This window comes from Montipora capricornis, chromosome 14 (assembly GCF_036669925.1).
Source record: "Montipora capricornis isolate CH-2021 chromosome 14, ASM3666992v2, whole genome shotgun sequence".
Taxonomy (NCBI): domain Eukaryota; kingdom Metazoa; phylum Cnidaria; class Anthozoa; order Scleractinia; family Acroporidae; genus Montipora; species Montipora capricornis.
This window is the reverse complement of record NC_090896.1, coordinates 47,834,125-47,851,028: the sequence shown is the minus strand read 5'-3', so window position 1 is coordinate 47,851,028 and position 16,904 is coordinate 47,834,125. Positions and strand designations below refer to the sequence as shown.

Sequence of the window (16,904 nt, the reverse complement as noted above, 5' to 3'; positions counted from 1 at the left end):
TTCTTTTCGCTGTGGCAAGAACTGCGCTACCTGTCTTTACATTTTCCATGGACTAACCAACTACAAATTCTTCTCTACTGGCGAAACACGCTCCATTAATTCCCACATAACTTGCGAAACTAAAAACCTTATCTACATGATTCAATGCAACAGATGCCATCTACAGTGCATAGGAGAAACTAAACTGACGACGTTTAAAAGACCGTTTTAATGAACACCACCTCACTTTAGATGACGCTAACACCAAATCCAAACCCACTAAAGTCGCAGAGCATTTCCTCTCCTCTCCCCACAACATCTCCAATTAAGGATATGCAATTAATTCCTATCGAAAAAATATTTTCTAACAGAGACTCGATCCGTAAGGCTAGGGAAACATTTTTAATTTCAAAAGGCAGGACAATTGATCCCAACGGTCTAAATATCCGCGAAGAAACGTATTAGATTTCAGTTTATTATTTAGAGTCATTTTCGTTATTTTTCCGTTACTCTTACTATTTGAATTCAAATTCGTTGTAACTGCCATGTTTTATCACATTTTTCCAGTATTACGTCAACATCCATTTACTATATATAAGCAATTCAATGTAAACTCTCATTGTACCTGAAGAAGGCTGGTTTGGCCAGCCGAAATATAGTACACCAATAAAATCAAATCTACGTTGTATCGTCTCTTGCTTAATATATTTTGTTCACGGAGTCCCTTAGTGAATAATTAGTAACGTCAGTCAGATCGATTGATAAATTATTATATCTATTAAATAATCGGGTGTAAGACCATTTAAGGATTTAAAGACCATAGTGGTTTTTGCTGCGTACCCAACTTTCTCAATTCAAGGATATAGTAAGAAACAACAGAAAAACAATCTTTAGTAAAAAGTTGATTTTTATTTTGATCAACAGGAACAAATTTGGTTTCTGTCTATGGTCAAAGCTGCTTCGTTTTCGACTTGGGATGCTTCGTTTTCGAGTTTTAAGAACTTCGTTTTCGAGTTGGGATTCGGCTTCTTTTTCGACTTACTATAGGTAGTTCGATTCCGAACCTTTGGGTGCTTCGTGCTATGTTCTTCGTTTTCGAGTGCTTGGTTTCCATACTTCCCCTGTACATGTTTACCGGCAGTAAGGCTTATATATAATTGTCGGGTATTCTTAAAGCCGGAGACATTTTTCCTTTTATTTTTGCCGGGCGTAATTTCATTTTCCGTTTAATTTTCATAATACAGGAGTCAAAACAACGTGATATCACAGAGCTGATAATAGAACGATTTGCGCTATATATTGAAAACTGCAACTGAACAAATCAGTTTCCGCGCCTTCGCCAAGAAAACACGATTCTTCCAAATTGCTGTCCTCTCGTCCTGCTGTAATCTCTGTATTGTTTAAACGCAATCTTTTAAATTATTTGCAAAAGGTAAGTTAAATGCTCCATAGATTGTAGAATGGTTCAGGAACAATCAATTCTATCCGAACATCGCTACTTTGAAACAATGCATTTATGGTCAGATTGTTAATCGAGATCAGGTTGGCTCAAAAGATGCTCTTCTGTTTGTTAAGCTTATCAAAAAAAGTCGTGTCACTATATCTTAGAACTCGACTTAAAAATAGAAAATGCGTGCGTTTTGCTTTTGACATCATTACAGCTTTTTCTTGTCTTTTTTTTTTACTTTATTTTAATTCATGCTAAATCTTTTAGATTAGTTTCACACTGCGACAAAGGAACGGAAACTAAGTGTATGTTTCTAGTACATTGAGGCAAAGAAAGTGATTTGTGAGGCACGGATCATTCCAAGAAAAAAGGGTATTTCCGTTTCGTTATTGTTTCGGTAACGAATGAAGCAATGAAAACTCTATTGAAATCGCTGTAAAGCTGTTTTATGGAACCGATTGTTTACTATAATTATGACACACTAGACCGCGCCTTGTTCTACACTAACACATATCAACTATAATTATCATAAGATCACGTGTCACATAATCACATGATACGATCTATCGTTACAGTTATTCGTGATTTTCTTTTTTTTCCCTTTTTTTACCAGACTGCAGATTTCGTTCTTTGGTAGCGCTCTAATTACTATGCTGTGTCTTTCTGAGTGACTCAGGAAAAAAAGGTCAGTAATTTTCAAGTTCGTCCTAATGATCTTAAATACTATAATACTTCAGGAGTATTGAAACTAGCGCTGTGTGCTTACCAACGGCTGTGATTAAAACTCATCACGAATAAACAATATCCTAGGCCTGCAGGCTTTACAAAACAACCGTAGCGCCGGTTTGAATTGACTGACATAAGTTTCAGGCACGCTACTAACAGTTAAAGTGCTACTATGATAAAAAAAATCATTTCCCTTTTTCTTCAGATTTTCAATGTGTTTGCTCAACTCAACACCTCACTGGCAAAATTTTGAGCTTGGATATTTATCCAAAGGCTGTTTACTTTGAGTGTAAATTTTGGATTTCACAGTCCGTTATTAATCGCGTTCAAAACCGACCGATGGGACCTCAGAGGATTGGATCTAGGGAAAGTGACGTCATTTACTCACCACCTTAAAATGCAGTTCATTTTATATGCAAAACACTAGTTTAAAAGTCTGAAAGCCCGAAACTCCCGTGCTGCATATTAATTAAGCCTCGTACACACGCATTGCATTCTTCAGAGCTAATGAGTCTTCGACGTTATTTTCTCCTCGATCCAGCTCTCTCTCAAATATTTCAAATTTGGTAATGGCGGACCATTAAATTGGAAAATTCTAGTTAAAATAAACAGGTGTGTTTTTGAAATCAAGGCTTAAAACTTGGGTCACTTAGTGTTTAGTTAACATAGTTTTGAAATCAAAAGAAAAAGAAGAATTGACTTTTTGGTCATAGCACTTTAAATTAAGGGTGCGTTCGGTTGACCCTTATAACGATATGATGATTGCGTGACATTGAAAGAACATGCATCCTAGATTGCTGACTAGTGGTAGAATGTTCAGGAATCAGTATTTGTTTATAAGTCTTAACATTTGTGATATTTATAGAACATTAATCACTTAGAATGTTCTAGAGAATAGCGTAGCGCACCCTATATAAGAGAGTTAATGTGGTTTTTTTGTTGTTGCCTTTGCTAAGTGAGTGAGATAGCCATCCTGTAGAAATTGTAATGCAGACTATTTCGTGACGTGAATTAAACAAGTGAGGTTGAGTTTGCATTTATTGTTTTCTTTGCTGAATACCATTGATCGGCTTTCCTGCTGACGGATCAAGAAGTATCTACTTAAACGTAACAAGAACGTTACTACCCTATTCCGGAATAAGAATACGTGGAGTGATGATTTAAAACGGAATGTCTGGCGTTTTGAAGCAACAAAATAATAAAGATATGATTAAAATAGCATTTTAGCAGGTGTTTGACAATTTTACGTGAATCTCCGTAAAAACGAAGGATCCCTAACTTCCATTCCATGTATTCTTATTCCGGAATGTGGTCAATCGAACGCACCCTAAGAATATCTTTTTTCTTACGGAAATTAGATTCCCTAGGATATTTCAAATGGGACATTGACCAACTTTATAGGAGCTGTCGGTCGGGCTACCCACATGACAATCTTGTAAAAAAGTCACAGTCTAGTTGTACTGAAACTTCTCAATGTAATATATACTGAAGATTTTACCGTGTATAAATAAAGTATGTAATATGTATATGTATAGGAAATCGTATGATCGCGAGTGCATTTAGTGACGTATGGGCACGAGTGAAAGTTGAAAGTTCTCCGGCGAGTGCAATTTGAGGACTTTCCGATCACGAGTGACCATCAAACACAAAATGCACGAGCAAGTTCATACAAGTTTTTACTTATCACATACTCGACAAAATCACTCCATCGCTTTGTTGCCATAGCACTTTCCGTATTGCACTCTGAAACCTCTTTTGCACTTTAACCTATTTATGCATTCGTCATTAACAAAAAAGAAACCCAATATTCTGTTGAGTAAATAATGAATATGTACTGATGTATAGTGTGAGACCCAGATGCCATCTCCTGGGGGTTCACCACTCTGGGTCGCCGGGCTTCTGGCAATCGGCATTTAAAAGTAAGAAAATTATGGAAAATAATAAGAGATTTTATGACCACTCGAAAACTCGGTTTACAGTTATGTGCTTTGTTACCTGGACTTTAAATGAAAGTGAGGTTGGAGTTGACCTTGTCGTGATACAGACCTCCCTGCTTTTCTTATGTTAAAGGTGTTCTCTTGCTAATATGTTGGAATGTACATAAGAAAAGAAATGAGGTTTCTATCGAAACAAGGTCAACTCTAACCTCAATTTCATTGATAGGCCAGGTAACTATACTAAGCACACAACTGTAAAATGGTCTATTTCGCCACTTTCAATTTTAAAACGAAACAGTTTTTGCTCCCCACTGAAATTTTGCATGGCTAAGGGCCGAAAGAAGTTCTCATATTCAGCTTAAAGCTATTATGGGGAGAATAAGAGAAGATAAATTGGCAAGGATGAAAATTTACGGAGTTAAAATTCCCCCAAAAAATTCTACAGTTGTTTGAAAACTTAAAAAAATAGGACTGAGGGGTAAGATACGTAATGAACAGCAATGGACAGTTTTCAGTACCGTCGATTTCACATGATATTCCATAACGTTTTATTAAGCAGATTAAACATCAAGCGTATTTACCTTTCTTTCCTTCCAGCTTCATCCTTGAACTGTCGTTTAGTTATTGAAGAATGGTAGATGGGAAGTTAGAAGCAGTAGAGCAGCTAATGCTAGAGCTTGCCATTGCGATAAGTGTAGAAGACAGGGATCGAGAAGGAAGGGCTCATTTACATCTCGGCGGTGCTTACCTCAAGCTACCTGATCATCTGCAGGCCATAAAAAATTACACACAAGCATTACATATTTTCATAGAAAAAGGCTGCAGGGCTGAGGAGGGAGCAGTCTATAACAACCTTGGCATTGCCTATTTTTGTCTGGGTAATTTCAAACAAGCCATTGAGTACTACGAAAAAATGCTTAGTATTGCTAAAGAAGTAGGGGATAGGGCTGGGGAGGGACCAACCTATGGAAATCTGGGAAATGCGTATCTAGGTCTAGGTAATTTCAAACAAGCCATTGAGTACTACGAAAAAGATCTTAGTATTGCTGAAGAAGTAGGGGATAGGGCTAGGGAGGGACCAGCCTATGGAAATCTGGGAAATGCCTATCTTAGGCTAGGTAATTTTAAACAAGCCATTGTGTACTACGAAAAATGTCTCAGTATTGCTAAAGAAGTAGGGTATAGGGCTGTGGAGGGATCTGTCTATGGAAATCTGGGAAATGCCTATCTTAGGCTAGGTAATCTTAAACAAGCCATTGAGTACTACGAAAAAGATCTTAGTATTGCTAAAGAAGTAGGGGATAGGGCTAGGGAGGGATCAACCTATGGAAATCTGGGAACTGCCTATCTTAGGCTAGGTAATTTTAAACAAGCCATTGTGTACTACGAAAAATGTCTCAGTATTGCTAAAGAAGTAGGGTATAGGGCTGTGGAGGGATCTGTCTATGGAAATCTGGGAAATGCCCATCTTGGTCTAGGTAATTTTAAACAAGCCATTGAGTACTACGAAAAAGGTCTTAGTATTGCTAAAGAAGTAGGGGATAGGGCTGGGGAGGGAACAATCTATGGAAATCTGGGAAATGCGTATTTTAGTCTAGGTAATTTTAAACAAGCCATTGAGTACTACGAAAAATGTTTTAGTATTGCTAAAGAAGTAGGGGATAGGGCTGCGGAGGGAAAAATCTATGGAAATCTGGGAAATGCCTATCGCAATCTAGGTAATTTTAAACAAGCCATTGAGTACTACGAAAAAGGTCTTAGTATAGCTAAAGAAGCAGGGGATAGGGCTGCGGAGGGAACAATCTATGGAAATCTGGGAAATGCGTATTTTAGTCTAGGTAATTTTAAACAAGCCATTGTGTACTACGAAAAATGTCTCAGTATTGCTAAAGAAGTAGGGGATAGGACTGCGGAGAGAACAATGTATGGAAATCTGGGAAATGCCTATCGCAATCTAGGTAATTTTAAACTAGCCATTGAGTACTACGAAAAAGGTCTTAGTATTGCAAAAGAAGTAGGGGATAGGGGGGATAGGGCTGAGGAGGGATCAGCCTATGGAAGTCTGGGGATTGCCTATCTTGGACTAGGCAATCTTAAACAAGCCATTGAGTACTACGAAAAATGTCTTAGTATTGCAAAAGAAGTATGGGATAGGACTGTGGAGGGAGCAATCTATGGAAATCTGGGAAACGCGTATCTAGGTCTAGGTAATTTTAAACAAGCCATTGAGTACTACGAAAAAAGGCTTAGTATTGCAAAAGAAGTAGGGGATAGGGCTGGGGAGGAATCAGCCTATGGAAATCTGGGGATTGCCTATCTTAGACTAGGTAATCTTAAACAAGCCATTGAGTACTACGAAAAATGTCTTAGTATTGCTAAAGAAGTAGGGGATAGGACTGAGGAGGGATCAGCCTATGGAAATCTGGGAAATGCCTATCTTAGGCTGGGTAATTTTAAACAAGCCATTGAGTACCACGAAAAATGTCTTAGTATTGCTAAAGAAGTAGGGGATAGGGCTAAGGAGGGACCAAGCTATGGAAATCTGGGAACTGTCCATCGCAATCTAGGTAATTTTAAACAAGCCATTGAGTACCACGAAAAATGTCTTAGTATTGCTAAAGAAGTAGGGGATAGGGCTAAGGAAGGATCAAGCTATGGAAATCTGGGAATTGCCCATTGCAATCTAGGTAATTTTAAACTAGCCATTGAGTTCTACGAAAAATGTCTGAATATTGCTAAAGAAGTAGGGGATAGGGCTGCGGAGGGAACAGCCTATGGAAATCTGGGAATTGCCTATGGCAATCTAGGTAATTTTAAACTAGCCATGGAGTACCATGAACACAGTCTTTGTATTCGCAAGGAAAGTGGAGACTGTCTAGGAGAGGGAATCGCCTGGTGTTGGCAAGGTTATGTTCATGAATTGTTGGGTTCCTTGAGTAATGCACTCAGTTGTTATCGTTTAAGTATAAAACATTTTGATGAAACAAGGTACAGTCTAAAGTCAGAAGATGAATTGAAAATAAGCTTTCGTGATTTTTATAGCATGTCATACACTTCTCTGTGGAGGACACTTTTGAAGAATGGAGAGATTGAAGAAGCTTTGTATGCTGCTGAGAAAGGTCGAGCACAGGCTTTGATGGATATTTTGAAAGATCAATACGGCATTGACTCTCAGTCATTTTCTGGGCTTGCTCCGAATCCAACTCTTACAGCTGCATTAGAGCTTTTACCTTCACAAGCCGTTTTTGTGGCACTTGACAAGAACAAGATCACGTTTTGGGTGCTAAGAAAAGACAGCAAGATCACCTTTCGACAAAACGAAATCGCGAATGGAAGTGCTGATTTGTTGATGGAAACTATTTTGAAAGGGATCGGCGAAAGGGATGGTGTCAGATGCGAAAATCGTTCTTTGGATCCATTACGCAGTGACCTGTCTTGCAGCAAAAAACCTATTAGTGAGGAAACAGTTCTACCATCTTCATCCTCCCTTAACTCTTTACAACCGTTGTATGATGTCTTACTCGGGCCAATTGCAGACTTGCTCCAAGGAAATGAGTTAATCGTTGTTCCCGATGGACAATTTTGCTTGGCTCCATATTCTGCATTGAGTGAATCTATCAGGATCCGCACCGTTCCCTCGTTGAGCGCTTTAAATGTGATCGTTGGTGCACCTGAAGACTTCCACAGTAAGACTGGAGCACTGCTTGTAGGTGATCCGTGGTTGAAGGAGGTTACTAACAAGAAAGGGGAGCCCATTTTGAAACAGCTTCCGTTCGCAAAACAAGAAGTAGAGATGATTGGACAACTTCTGCATACAACACCTCTGATTGGAAAACGTGCCACGAAAGCTGAGGTCCTGAAAAGTATGAAATCAGTTGCTTTAGTTCACATTGCAGCACATGGATGCTCAAAAACGGGAGAAATTGCTTTAGCCCCAAATGTCGAACGGAAATCGCCAATCCCCAAAGAGGAAGACTTCATTTTGAAAATGTCGGATGTTCAGACAATTTCTCTTCGAGCAAGGCTAGTTGTGCTGAGCTGTTGTCACAGTGGCCAGGGAAAAGTAAAGTCTGAGGGAGTGGTGGGAATTGCAAGGGCTTTCCTGTGTGCTGGAGCTCGGTCTGTTTTGGTGTCACTCTGGGCAATTGATGACGAGGTAACTTTGCTGTTCATGAGGAGCTTGTACCAGCACCTGGTAGATGGAAAAAGCGCAAGTGCAGCTCTTCAACAGGCAATGAAATCTCTCCGAGAGTCAAAGCAGTATTGCGCTATAAAGCACTGGGCGCCATTTGTGCTGGTTGGCGATGATGTCACGCTGGAATTTCCAAAATAATGGTAAGTGAAGTTCGAGTTTAACTCCGAAAACAAGAATGCTTTCAAATTGGAAAACTGACGATAGGAATCAAATAGGCCTAAGATGGCATGATAAAAAGAAGCTACCTTCGTAGTGAAAACAATTCAAAGTTTCCTCTAACACGCTTTTGCCACAAATGTAATTTCCTTACGCCTATCACGCATGCACAGAAGCATAAAGGATACATTTCACATTGGTGGACAAACTGTTTTCGTTCAGCCTTTTCTGGCTTTTTGTTAACTGGTGAAGATGGCTCATTTTATCACCTCGTGATGTCTCTTTTGGTGTTTCGGTTCTCCCATAGATCTTTGTAAGGAATTTGAAGACAGCATCATCCTGCACGTAGCCATTCGCATCGGCGCATTGTGTATGCTCGAAAGAAGCAGCTATATTTAGAGCTGTTTTTATTTATTTTTTCTTCTTCCAGAATCAATGTCAAAGATGCTAGAAGACTACCTAGGCCTGGCAGAGCCTGACGTTTCAGTGATTGCCGAACTTGTAAAAAAAGTAGAACGGGTTAACAATCATGGTTATGCTAATAGAACAAGCTCCAAAGGTTTAGTAGAAGTTTACTGCGTTAACTAAACCAATAAACTGAGATTAGTGTAAGTGAAATTATGACAGAAAGCTTAGATCTATGGTAAAATGTTAGTTTTACCCGTTATTGACTTGATTTGCGTTAATTGTTAATTTCAGTTTACAGTGTCCCCAATTAGTGCTCCAGCGCTAGAACGACTAGACACTTAAATAAAGTTCCTTTCCTTTCCTTTTTTTATTTTGGTACTTCGTTTCTCATATATCTTCAAAAGGCAGTATTGCTAAAAATCATGAGTTTGAGTTGCTAAAAATCATGTTTTATTTAGTTCTTTGAAACTGTTTTTGTTGCAGGAGTGTAAGCCAGTTTCAAAAGAAAAGAAAAAAAAAACACTGCTGATGACCCTTAGCATTTTACCAGCTTTTACCGTGATGAGGAAACATTTGCTATATTCAAAGATCACAAAATACAAGGGAAACGACGGGTGAAATATTTTTCCTGTTCTTCTGCATAACAAATGAATGAAATCATCAGCAATAAAGAAGACGTTTTTCTTTCCTTAATAAATTTCCAAGTTCTTTATAGGGCTTACTCCCTTGCGTTATCGGTGGTGTTTTTAATTAATAAGCAAAGTGAAAGAATGTGTTTGCATTCGAAAGTAGTTAAATTCCTGGAATAATAGTTGGGTAACTGACAAATCCACTGCAAAGTTAGAATAAATTCTCTGGAGCAGATTCATAGCCACCTTCACAACTGGAAAATTTAAAGGTGGCTCTGAATCCGCTCCAGAGAATTTTTTATACTTCTGCAGAGAGTTTTATCTTAGGCTAATAACCACTTTACAGCAATAAAAAATGGGGGTCACTAAGTTCGTTCCTGCGATATAAGCTTTTGAAGACAAAATATAAGGCCATTTTTAGAAGGCTTTTTCGTTGCTATGATAAATTTTTACGTCACGTTAATGAGTGCGCCTTGTTAAGAAATTATTGGTGTTTCATTTGGTACCTCAATATTTGATGTTATGTGAAACAACTGGGGTGGATTAAATCCTTCCAAATAGTGCAATTGGTTGAAAGTGTTGGTTTGAACCTCAAGGGAAGGAAAGGCTACAGGCAGCCTATACTATGGCCTTTAATTTAGACCATTTCCGTCGCAAGGATCAAACTGATGGTATTTGGATATCCCGGTCATGTAACGGAACCGAATGTTTAACTTATGCTTAAAACTGAAACTCTAATTTAATATAAGGCTCTGTTGCATTTTGCAATCTTTTATGCAACTTCTCTTGAAACGCCATAGCGAGAGACAAGTTGCAAGTTGCACAGTCAGTTAACAACTGCCAAAAAACAAGGTGAGACAAATTGCAGAACCCTTCGCGGAAAGTAGAATCCATTGCTACTTTGCGCATTGGTTTATACGCAAATTAGCAACGAAGGTTTCAAGCAATGCTTGCTGTGAAATCTGCCCTGCAACTTGTGTCGCAAAGGATTTCGTCATCAGCCAGTGAAATGTTCGTTTAACCTCATGAGATCATCGAAAGCGAGATAAATTGCAAGAAACGTTGCCAAGAGTAACAACCGTCAAGCGACTAGCTTTGCAGTACGAGAACTCTTGTCGAAACAAAATTGAGAGACAAGTTGCTCGAAAAGTTGCCGAGTCTAACAGTGCCTTTATGGGTCAAGTAAGTAAGGAAACCATCGAACGTTGGATAAGACAACTCACTCTCCATTTGCTTATCATCTGAATTTATTAGAAATCATAAACTGTATGCTCAGTTTTACAAAACGTATAAAAATGTGTCTTCCAAACGCACATACAAAATAAGTTTGTGCACGTACAGATCTGTAGATTAATGTATATTTTTTGCAAAATGTTACAAAAAAGCTTCGAAAACGAAAACACTCGGAAAAGCGATATTAAAACACAAGGTATTATGCACCCTGGAAAGGAAACAGTGATAAAAGTCGGGGATTAGATGTAATAACTGTGTATATCTACAGTTTGCACCAAGGTATGAGCACCGATTTTAAAAAGGGCTTCCTTTCAAGGGTGCTTCCTTTTTGATAGCTTCGATGTCGATACTATCCAAAAAAGACGACATAGCTCTGGTTTCAAAAGGTTTGCATGTGTTTCTCAATTGCTACTCCATCCATGAAAACAGCGATTTCTTTTCGTTTTGGTGTAAACATAAAAACAAACAGTCTGGAAAAGTTAATTAGTCAAAATGAAGTATGCTACAACAACAAAGGATTTGTACTTTGGGATGCCAATATGATCGTCATTTCATTTTTTGCTTTGCTTTATTCTTGTTTGCGGGTGGGGGGTGGGGAGGGGGATAAGTACTTGTTGTAGATTGCAAGGGTAGGTTTTTTCTACAACTAAGATTTTAAGTGGCCCCGGAATTAGAATATTTACAAACGTGTACCCCTACTTCACATTTCAGGCATTAATGTGCACATTAGTCTGACGTATTATTGACTTAATACTTTTTATGATGGCAGCAAATTCCAATAAAAAGGTCATTAATCTTTTACTTGTCATGCTTTAAGCAAAACGTTAGTATCGTGATAATTGCATACTTCTGCCAAACGAGCACTTTGCAATCGTACTTCTCGTTTGAAGCGTATTACACACATCACAGTTCCAAGAAAAACAAACACAGTGATACGCGCCATCGCCACGAACGCTCTCAATCCAGATGAGAGCGTTGTCTGCTTGAAGCTGTCCACAATGACGTTGTAGTGTAGAATGTGGAAAATAAGGGAAAACTCAATTACAAGTCATAGTTTTCTATGCTATGAAGCGCTGGTAACAGTGAAAGCCCCACGTTGAACCATTTACGCCCCTCCTTCCTGCAATCAGCGCTTCGTTCAACGAGTATTGAAAGCCATAGCTATAAATACAGATCAGAGTTAATTAGGACCATGTGCGAGCCAGCGAGCCATGCGAGTCATGGCTGCGAGCCATGCCACGTTACTGATGCTTTACGAGCCAACAACTATCCCTCTCATGTTATTTCCAACATCTTAAACAGGTGATCTGGTGACGTAATTTGGAGGACTGGGAAGAAAGATTTTAACGCCGTATCCCACAACCGCGCGCGGCCGTAGGTGTTGTTTCCAAACTCCCTGCAGTATTGCTATCGCCAAAACTCAACAGATCATTACGTGGCTACCACATTTCCTGTTATTGAATGAACATTCAAGTAGACTCGGCAAGATCTAACCTTGCCTTCGAAAATAAGGCCGCACGCGGTTGTGGGATACGGCGTTAAAATTTTTTTCCCCAGTCCTCAAAATTACGTCACCAGATCACCTGGAAAGAAACAAAATTTTCCAAACCACCCACACACGCCATCCCCACTCCTGAGGAATTGCTTTGCATGCTTTTTAAATGGCTTGCGCCTCAAGAGAATCCTATCCGTTTTGCTGTCCTTCCCTTCATCAATGGTATCACGCAACTACTAACAAGAATTCCTCGAAGGCACGACGTTCAAGTTGTAAATAAGCCCTTCAAGACTTTGTAACAAGAATTTCCTTCTCCCAAAGTCAGACCATCTATGAAACATCAACCGAATGTGATTTATAAAATACCCCGTACCGATTGTGATTGGTGTTATGTAGGTGAAACCGGCCGGTGTTTTGAAACTTTTTTTTTGAATCTCAAATGATCAAACATTGCGAAACATGCATGGTCATTCAACCATCGCATAGGTTTTGATAATGCTAGTGTTATCGACAAAGGCTCTTTTCGCACTAGAAAAGCTTTGGTGGCTTGGCATACCTCTGCTACCAAGTTTCAGCCAGAAAACGTTTTTATTGTATTTGATTAAACAATTTCTGTTAACTGTTTGTGCATCCCACGGATACGCCCTTATAGGCGTCTTGTTTATCATTATATTATTAGTTCGTTTCGGAGGAACGGCGTTGAAGCTTAGCAATGATTTGCCGCCGGAATCGTGTTCGCATTTCGCTAAAACATGACATCATTGGTCATTCGCTGAAAACGGAAAGTTCCCAAAGCACGTGCACAGCAATCGATTTGCTTAATCACCCTCTCATTCCCACGATCAAAACGTTCATTCTCCCAACTAGTGTCATGGAGTTCTTGATTGTGTGATCACACCTCATCTTAAGCTGGTAATTATCTTCATTCTCAACGCCTGTCTGAATGAAATTTCATTGAAATTGTGGGGAGAATTTACATGCTGGTCATTCCTGGGAGTCAATGCGTTAAAGGATATTTTTTTTATCGAGTACTGAGGCTCGTTGGTCGCCACGTACTTGGACAAAATTCCTTGTAATTTATAACCAATCTCAAAAGAAATTTTTATCACAAAAAAGAATGATCTGGTCCAATTTTGTAGCTGAAAGTGAAGTGCCCAAAGAGATTTTTTCTCCTTGAGGAAATCCCGCTTTCAGAAAGAAAGACCTTAGACAGCAATGACCAGAATTAAGGTTGCTGAACAGCGGTTTTCGTTAAAAACTAAATATTTTAAGCAAGAGCCGATACAACGTAGATTTGATTTTAGTGGTGTACTATATTTCGGCTGGCCAAACCAGCCTTCTTCAGGTACAATGGTTTGCTGGGGGTGCTCAGTCTCGCGGGCTCAGAAAACCTGGTTGTGGTCATTGTTATTTAAGGTTTTTCTTTCAGAAATTGGTAGCTGGAAGTTACCCGGCCTTTTTTTACCACGATTCTCCCTACGAAATATTCAGAAAATGCATCCAGAAAATTCTAACTGACCTGGTTGAGTGCTAAGAATGTCAAAACAACTGATCAAAGACAAGATACAAACAGCGGTCACAAACATAGTAAAACGCATATCAATTAATTAATAGATTGACGCGCGCTGTGATTGGCTAAAAGCAGCTAAGCGCAAGGGCATTATTCTCCCATAATGCTCATGGGCCGATTATGTATTATGCAAATTAATTAGTTTTTTCTTCTTTAGAACCGTTCTGTTAGCCATATAAAAAATAACTTAATAACCTTGACCGTTCGGTCGTTACAGCAAAATCTCAAACCTCGGCCTAGCTGTAGTGACCTCGCTATCGCTCGGTCAATACGGCAAGGCCTTAGTTTGAGATTTTGCTGTAACGTCCTCACTCTGGGTTATTAAGTAGTTAATATCACTATGGCATGTGTCACCCTTAGACTTGTCGCGTAGACAAGACGCCATCATATGAAAGGTGTGTGGCCCTGAATAATTGCACGCACAGTCTGCAGATGATATGTGCAAAATTCTGACCCAAATTGACCCATTGTAGTGCTGGTCATGAATAAAATCTTGAGAATCGAGATGTTTCGTGCCATTTGTCTCGCAGGGTTCAGATGAGTTGCAGGAACCAAGGAAAATTAGTGCACAGTTATTCATGCAGAAGTTTGAATAATTTTTGTTACTGCCGAGTTTCCGCATTTCTAAAAAAAATTTACAGACGTCATTGTCTAGATATGAGGGAGCTTACGAAACGAGGACGACGACGGCTACGAGGACTTCATTTAAAAATACGAGTTCGCGTTATTCATATCACTACGAAACTATTTCATGTCGTTTCGCGTTAAAAATGTGTAGTAACTGTCGAGGAATTAACCTGGTATGAGTGAGTTGGAAGCGTAGAGAGAGAACTGAAAATTCATCGTCATGTGCTAACGTCCTCCACAGAACCTTGAATTTGGTCATTTCACGCCGTCATTTAGGAGATGACGGCAAAGAAATGTACCAAAATGTAAAACGCACGTGCAGAGCGTGCAGAGCCATTGTTTTTGCTCACTAAACCTATTGTTTTATAGCGTCGTCGTTGCCGTCGGCGTCGTCGTTTCGTAAGCTCCCTATAAACATGATGAGATCGCCTTCTTACTGAGAGCGCCTAATTTACATTTTACCAACACATTAGCTAACTATACTCAGTAAATTGTATTAGTTCTTAAACTGAAGTAGAAAAATGTCTGTTCTCATTGACGCTCCAAACACCCTGAAAACCAGAGCGGGGAAAGGAAAAGCGGCACATGTTGGAGGATTGGGGAGAGATACATTTTCCCCAAAGTGTAGGACACAGAGTTTTCGTTGAATAAACGGTCTGGCAGAGTTTGTGGCCGGCTTACGGTGATTTTTCAAAAACTGAGTTGTATGAGACCACGTAAGCAACAGCAGGTGTTAAGTCAAGTGCTGGGCGAACAGATATGCACCGAGTTGATCTCATAAGAACAACGACAATCCAAATTAATGACAGGTAAGGTGACGAGAACCAACACAGTTGATCACGACAACTGCAATCTGAAGAATGTTCCCAGCATATTGAAGTAGTTACAACAATTCAAAGGTCAAGTTTGTGTTCGTTCAATTGTGTTAACAAAGTGTTAAACAAGAGGAGCTCAGCTGTAAAAGTCAAACAGCCGATCACGACAATCTGACTAACAGCTTTTTTATGAAATGCGTAAATGAGACTTAAAGGGGGTCAGGAATTAAGAAATAACTATTATAACTAGAAACAAAGTGAACACTTAACGTAAAATTGGGGGAATTGTGAAGCAAAAGCTGCAGATCTGTTCGCAAGTGCTCAATAATTTTAAGGTTAAAGGTCATTTTAATTATTCAGCCAAGAGCTTTTCAAGAGGGATATCATGCGATTAGAAAATTAGAAAAGAGAAAAGGAAAGGATTGTATGAAACCAAAGGAAAAAAAATTCCTTTCGATGATTTTTATCTCAAAATGATTTTTGTCTCAAAATGTTTCCTTAAGTGAACAGTCCCGTTCAAAAGAAGATGGCCATTTTAATTGTCTGAGGCTTTGTGGGTGTGTCATGCGACCCAAAATATATTTTTTTTCTTTTTGAGGAATTTTTGATAATGTGATAGGAGAGGGCGGAGCTCGCAACTCGGACTCTCAAATTGTATCAAATCAACTGTTGCCAAATTGTGCCCTAAGTTTGCCACCTGTTTGCGAAAATGATACCAAGTTACAAACAAACAAAAGCATCAAAGTTATCAAACCTCTCAACTTAGGGTACATGAGCTTTTCGCCAGTTGCCAGTAAAAAAGATAACAGGCATATGACCTTAAACCGCAAACTTCGCCGGCCGAAACAAACATCCTCTCTGCTAATTGATTAAATGAGTAGGAAACTGATTTCCTCAAAAAGTCACGGAATAGATCATCGGTAGATACGTAACTGCTTTGAGAAAAATCACTTCTGTTAACTCAGGTCGGCTATATAGTAGGAGAAAGTTAGTGCACGTGTTTTTCGATTACAGTTAACCAAATACGTTGACGAAACGCTGTGAAAGGAGATAATTGGTGGTTGTTTAACCGTAAAATCACTCGAAAAATCTATTGACGGGATGTGAAATTCCTAAAAAAGGTAAAATAAATTCAACATCTTTAGTCCATGAATAACGCCTTCCAAAGACCTTCCGTGTCAAAATATTCAGTCGGCTCTCTGTATTAACTAGTTAGCTAAGTACGTGTACATAATATAGAACACAGTAAACTTGGAAAAGGACACTGGTCTCCGCCGATTAATATTAACTTTTTAGGTCGTCAAGCTTTTCCAAAAGTAGGGTGCTTTGTTCATGATGTAAAGGCCTGATTTATTGCTGGAAGACTCCTACGTAACACGCTGTTTTACGATCATCGTTGTTCATTATCTTTATCCGGAAATCAGTTTAGGTTTATTTTTTAATAAACCTTTGACAGTGTTATCTTTGTGCTCAGCATAATGGCAACCGGGCCATTGCATAAACATTGCTAGTGCGCGCACCTTCTCTGGAACTCAGTGAGAGGACACGTACTAAGGCACTGATACTTCTTCAGGGATGTGGGCAATAATGGTTGGTTCACGTGTTATTTTCACCATATTGCTAAGTTATACACCAGCATGAAGTTAATTCTAAAGTGTGTGTTGTCTGTCTTGCGGGAATTTCCTCA

The 16,904-nt window shown here is 39.1% G+C and overlaps 1 protein-coding gene across 2 annotated transcripts; it reads left to right on the top strand.

The window, feature by feature from the left end:
• Positions 1–1,280: 1,280 nt before the first annotated feature.
• On the top strand, positions 1,281–11,869 carry LOC138033578 (tetratricopeptide repeat protein 28-like). 2 transcript variants are annotated; one of them, XR_011128624.1, is made up of 5 exons: positions 1,281–1,411; positions 2,040–2,111; positions 4,687–8,424; positions 8,871–8,999; positions 9,332–11,869. XR_011128624.1 is itself a non-coding variant. In XM_068881364.1 (4 exons), exon 3 carries the CDS (start codon positions 4,721–4,723, stop codon positions 8,420–8,422), a length of 3,702 nt encoding a protein of 1,233 aa, XP_068737465.1. In that variant the 5' UTR covers positions 1,281–1,411; positions 2,040–2,111; positions 4,687–4,720; the 3' UTR covers positions 8,423–8,424; positions 8,871–11,869. The 2 variants fall into 2 exon arrangements, 1 of the variants encoding a protein (XP_068737465.1); XM_068881364.1 differs by having other exon boundaries at positions 8,871–11,869.
• Positions 11,870–16,904: the final 5,035 nt, after the last annotated feature.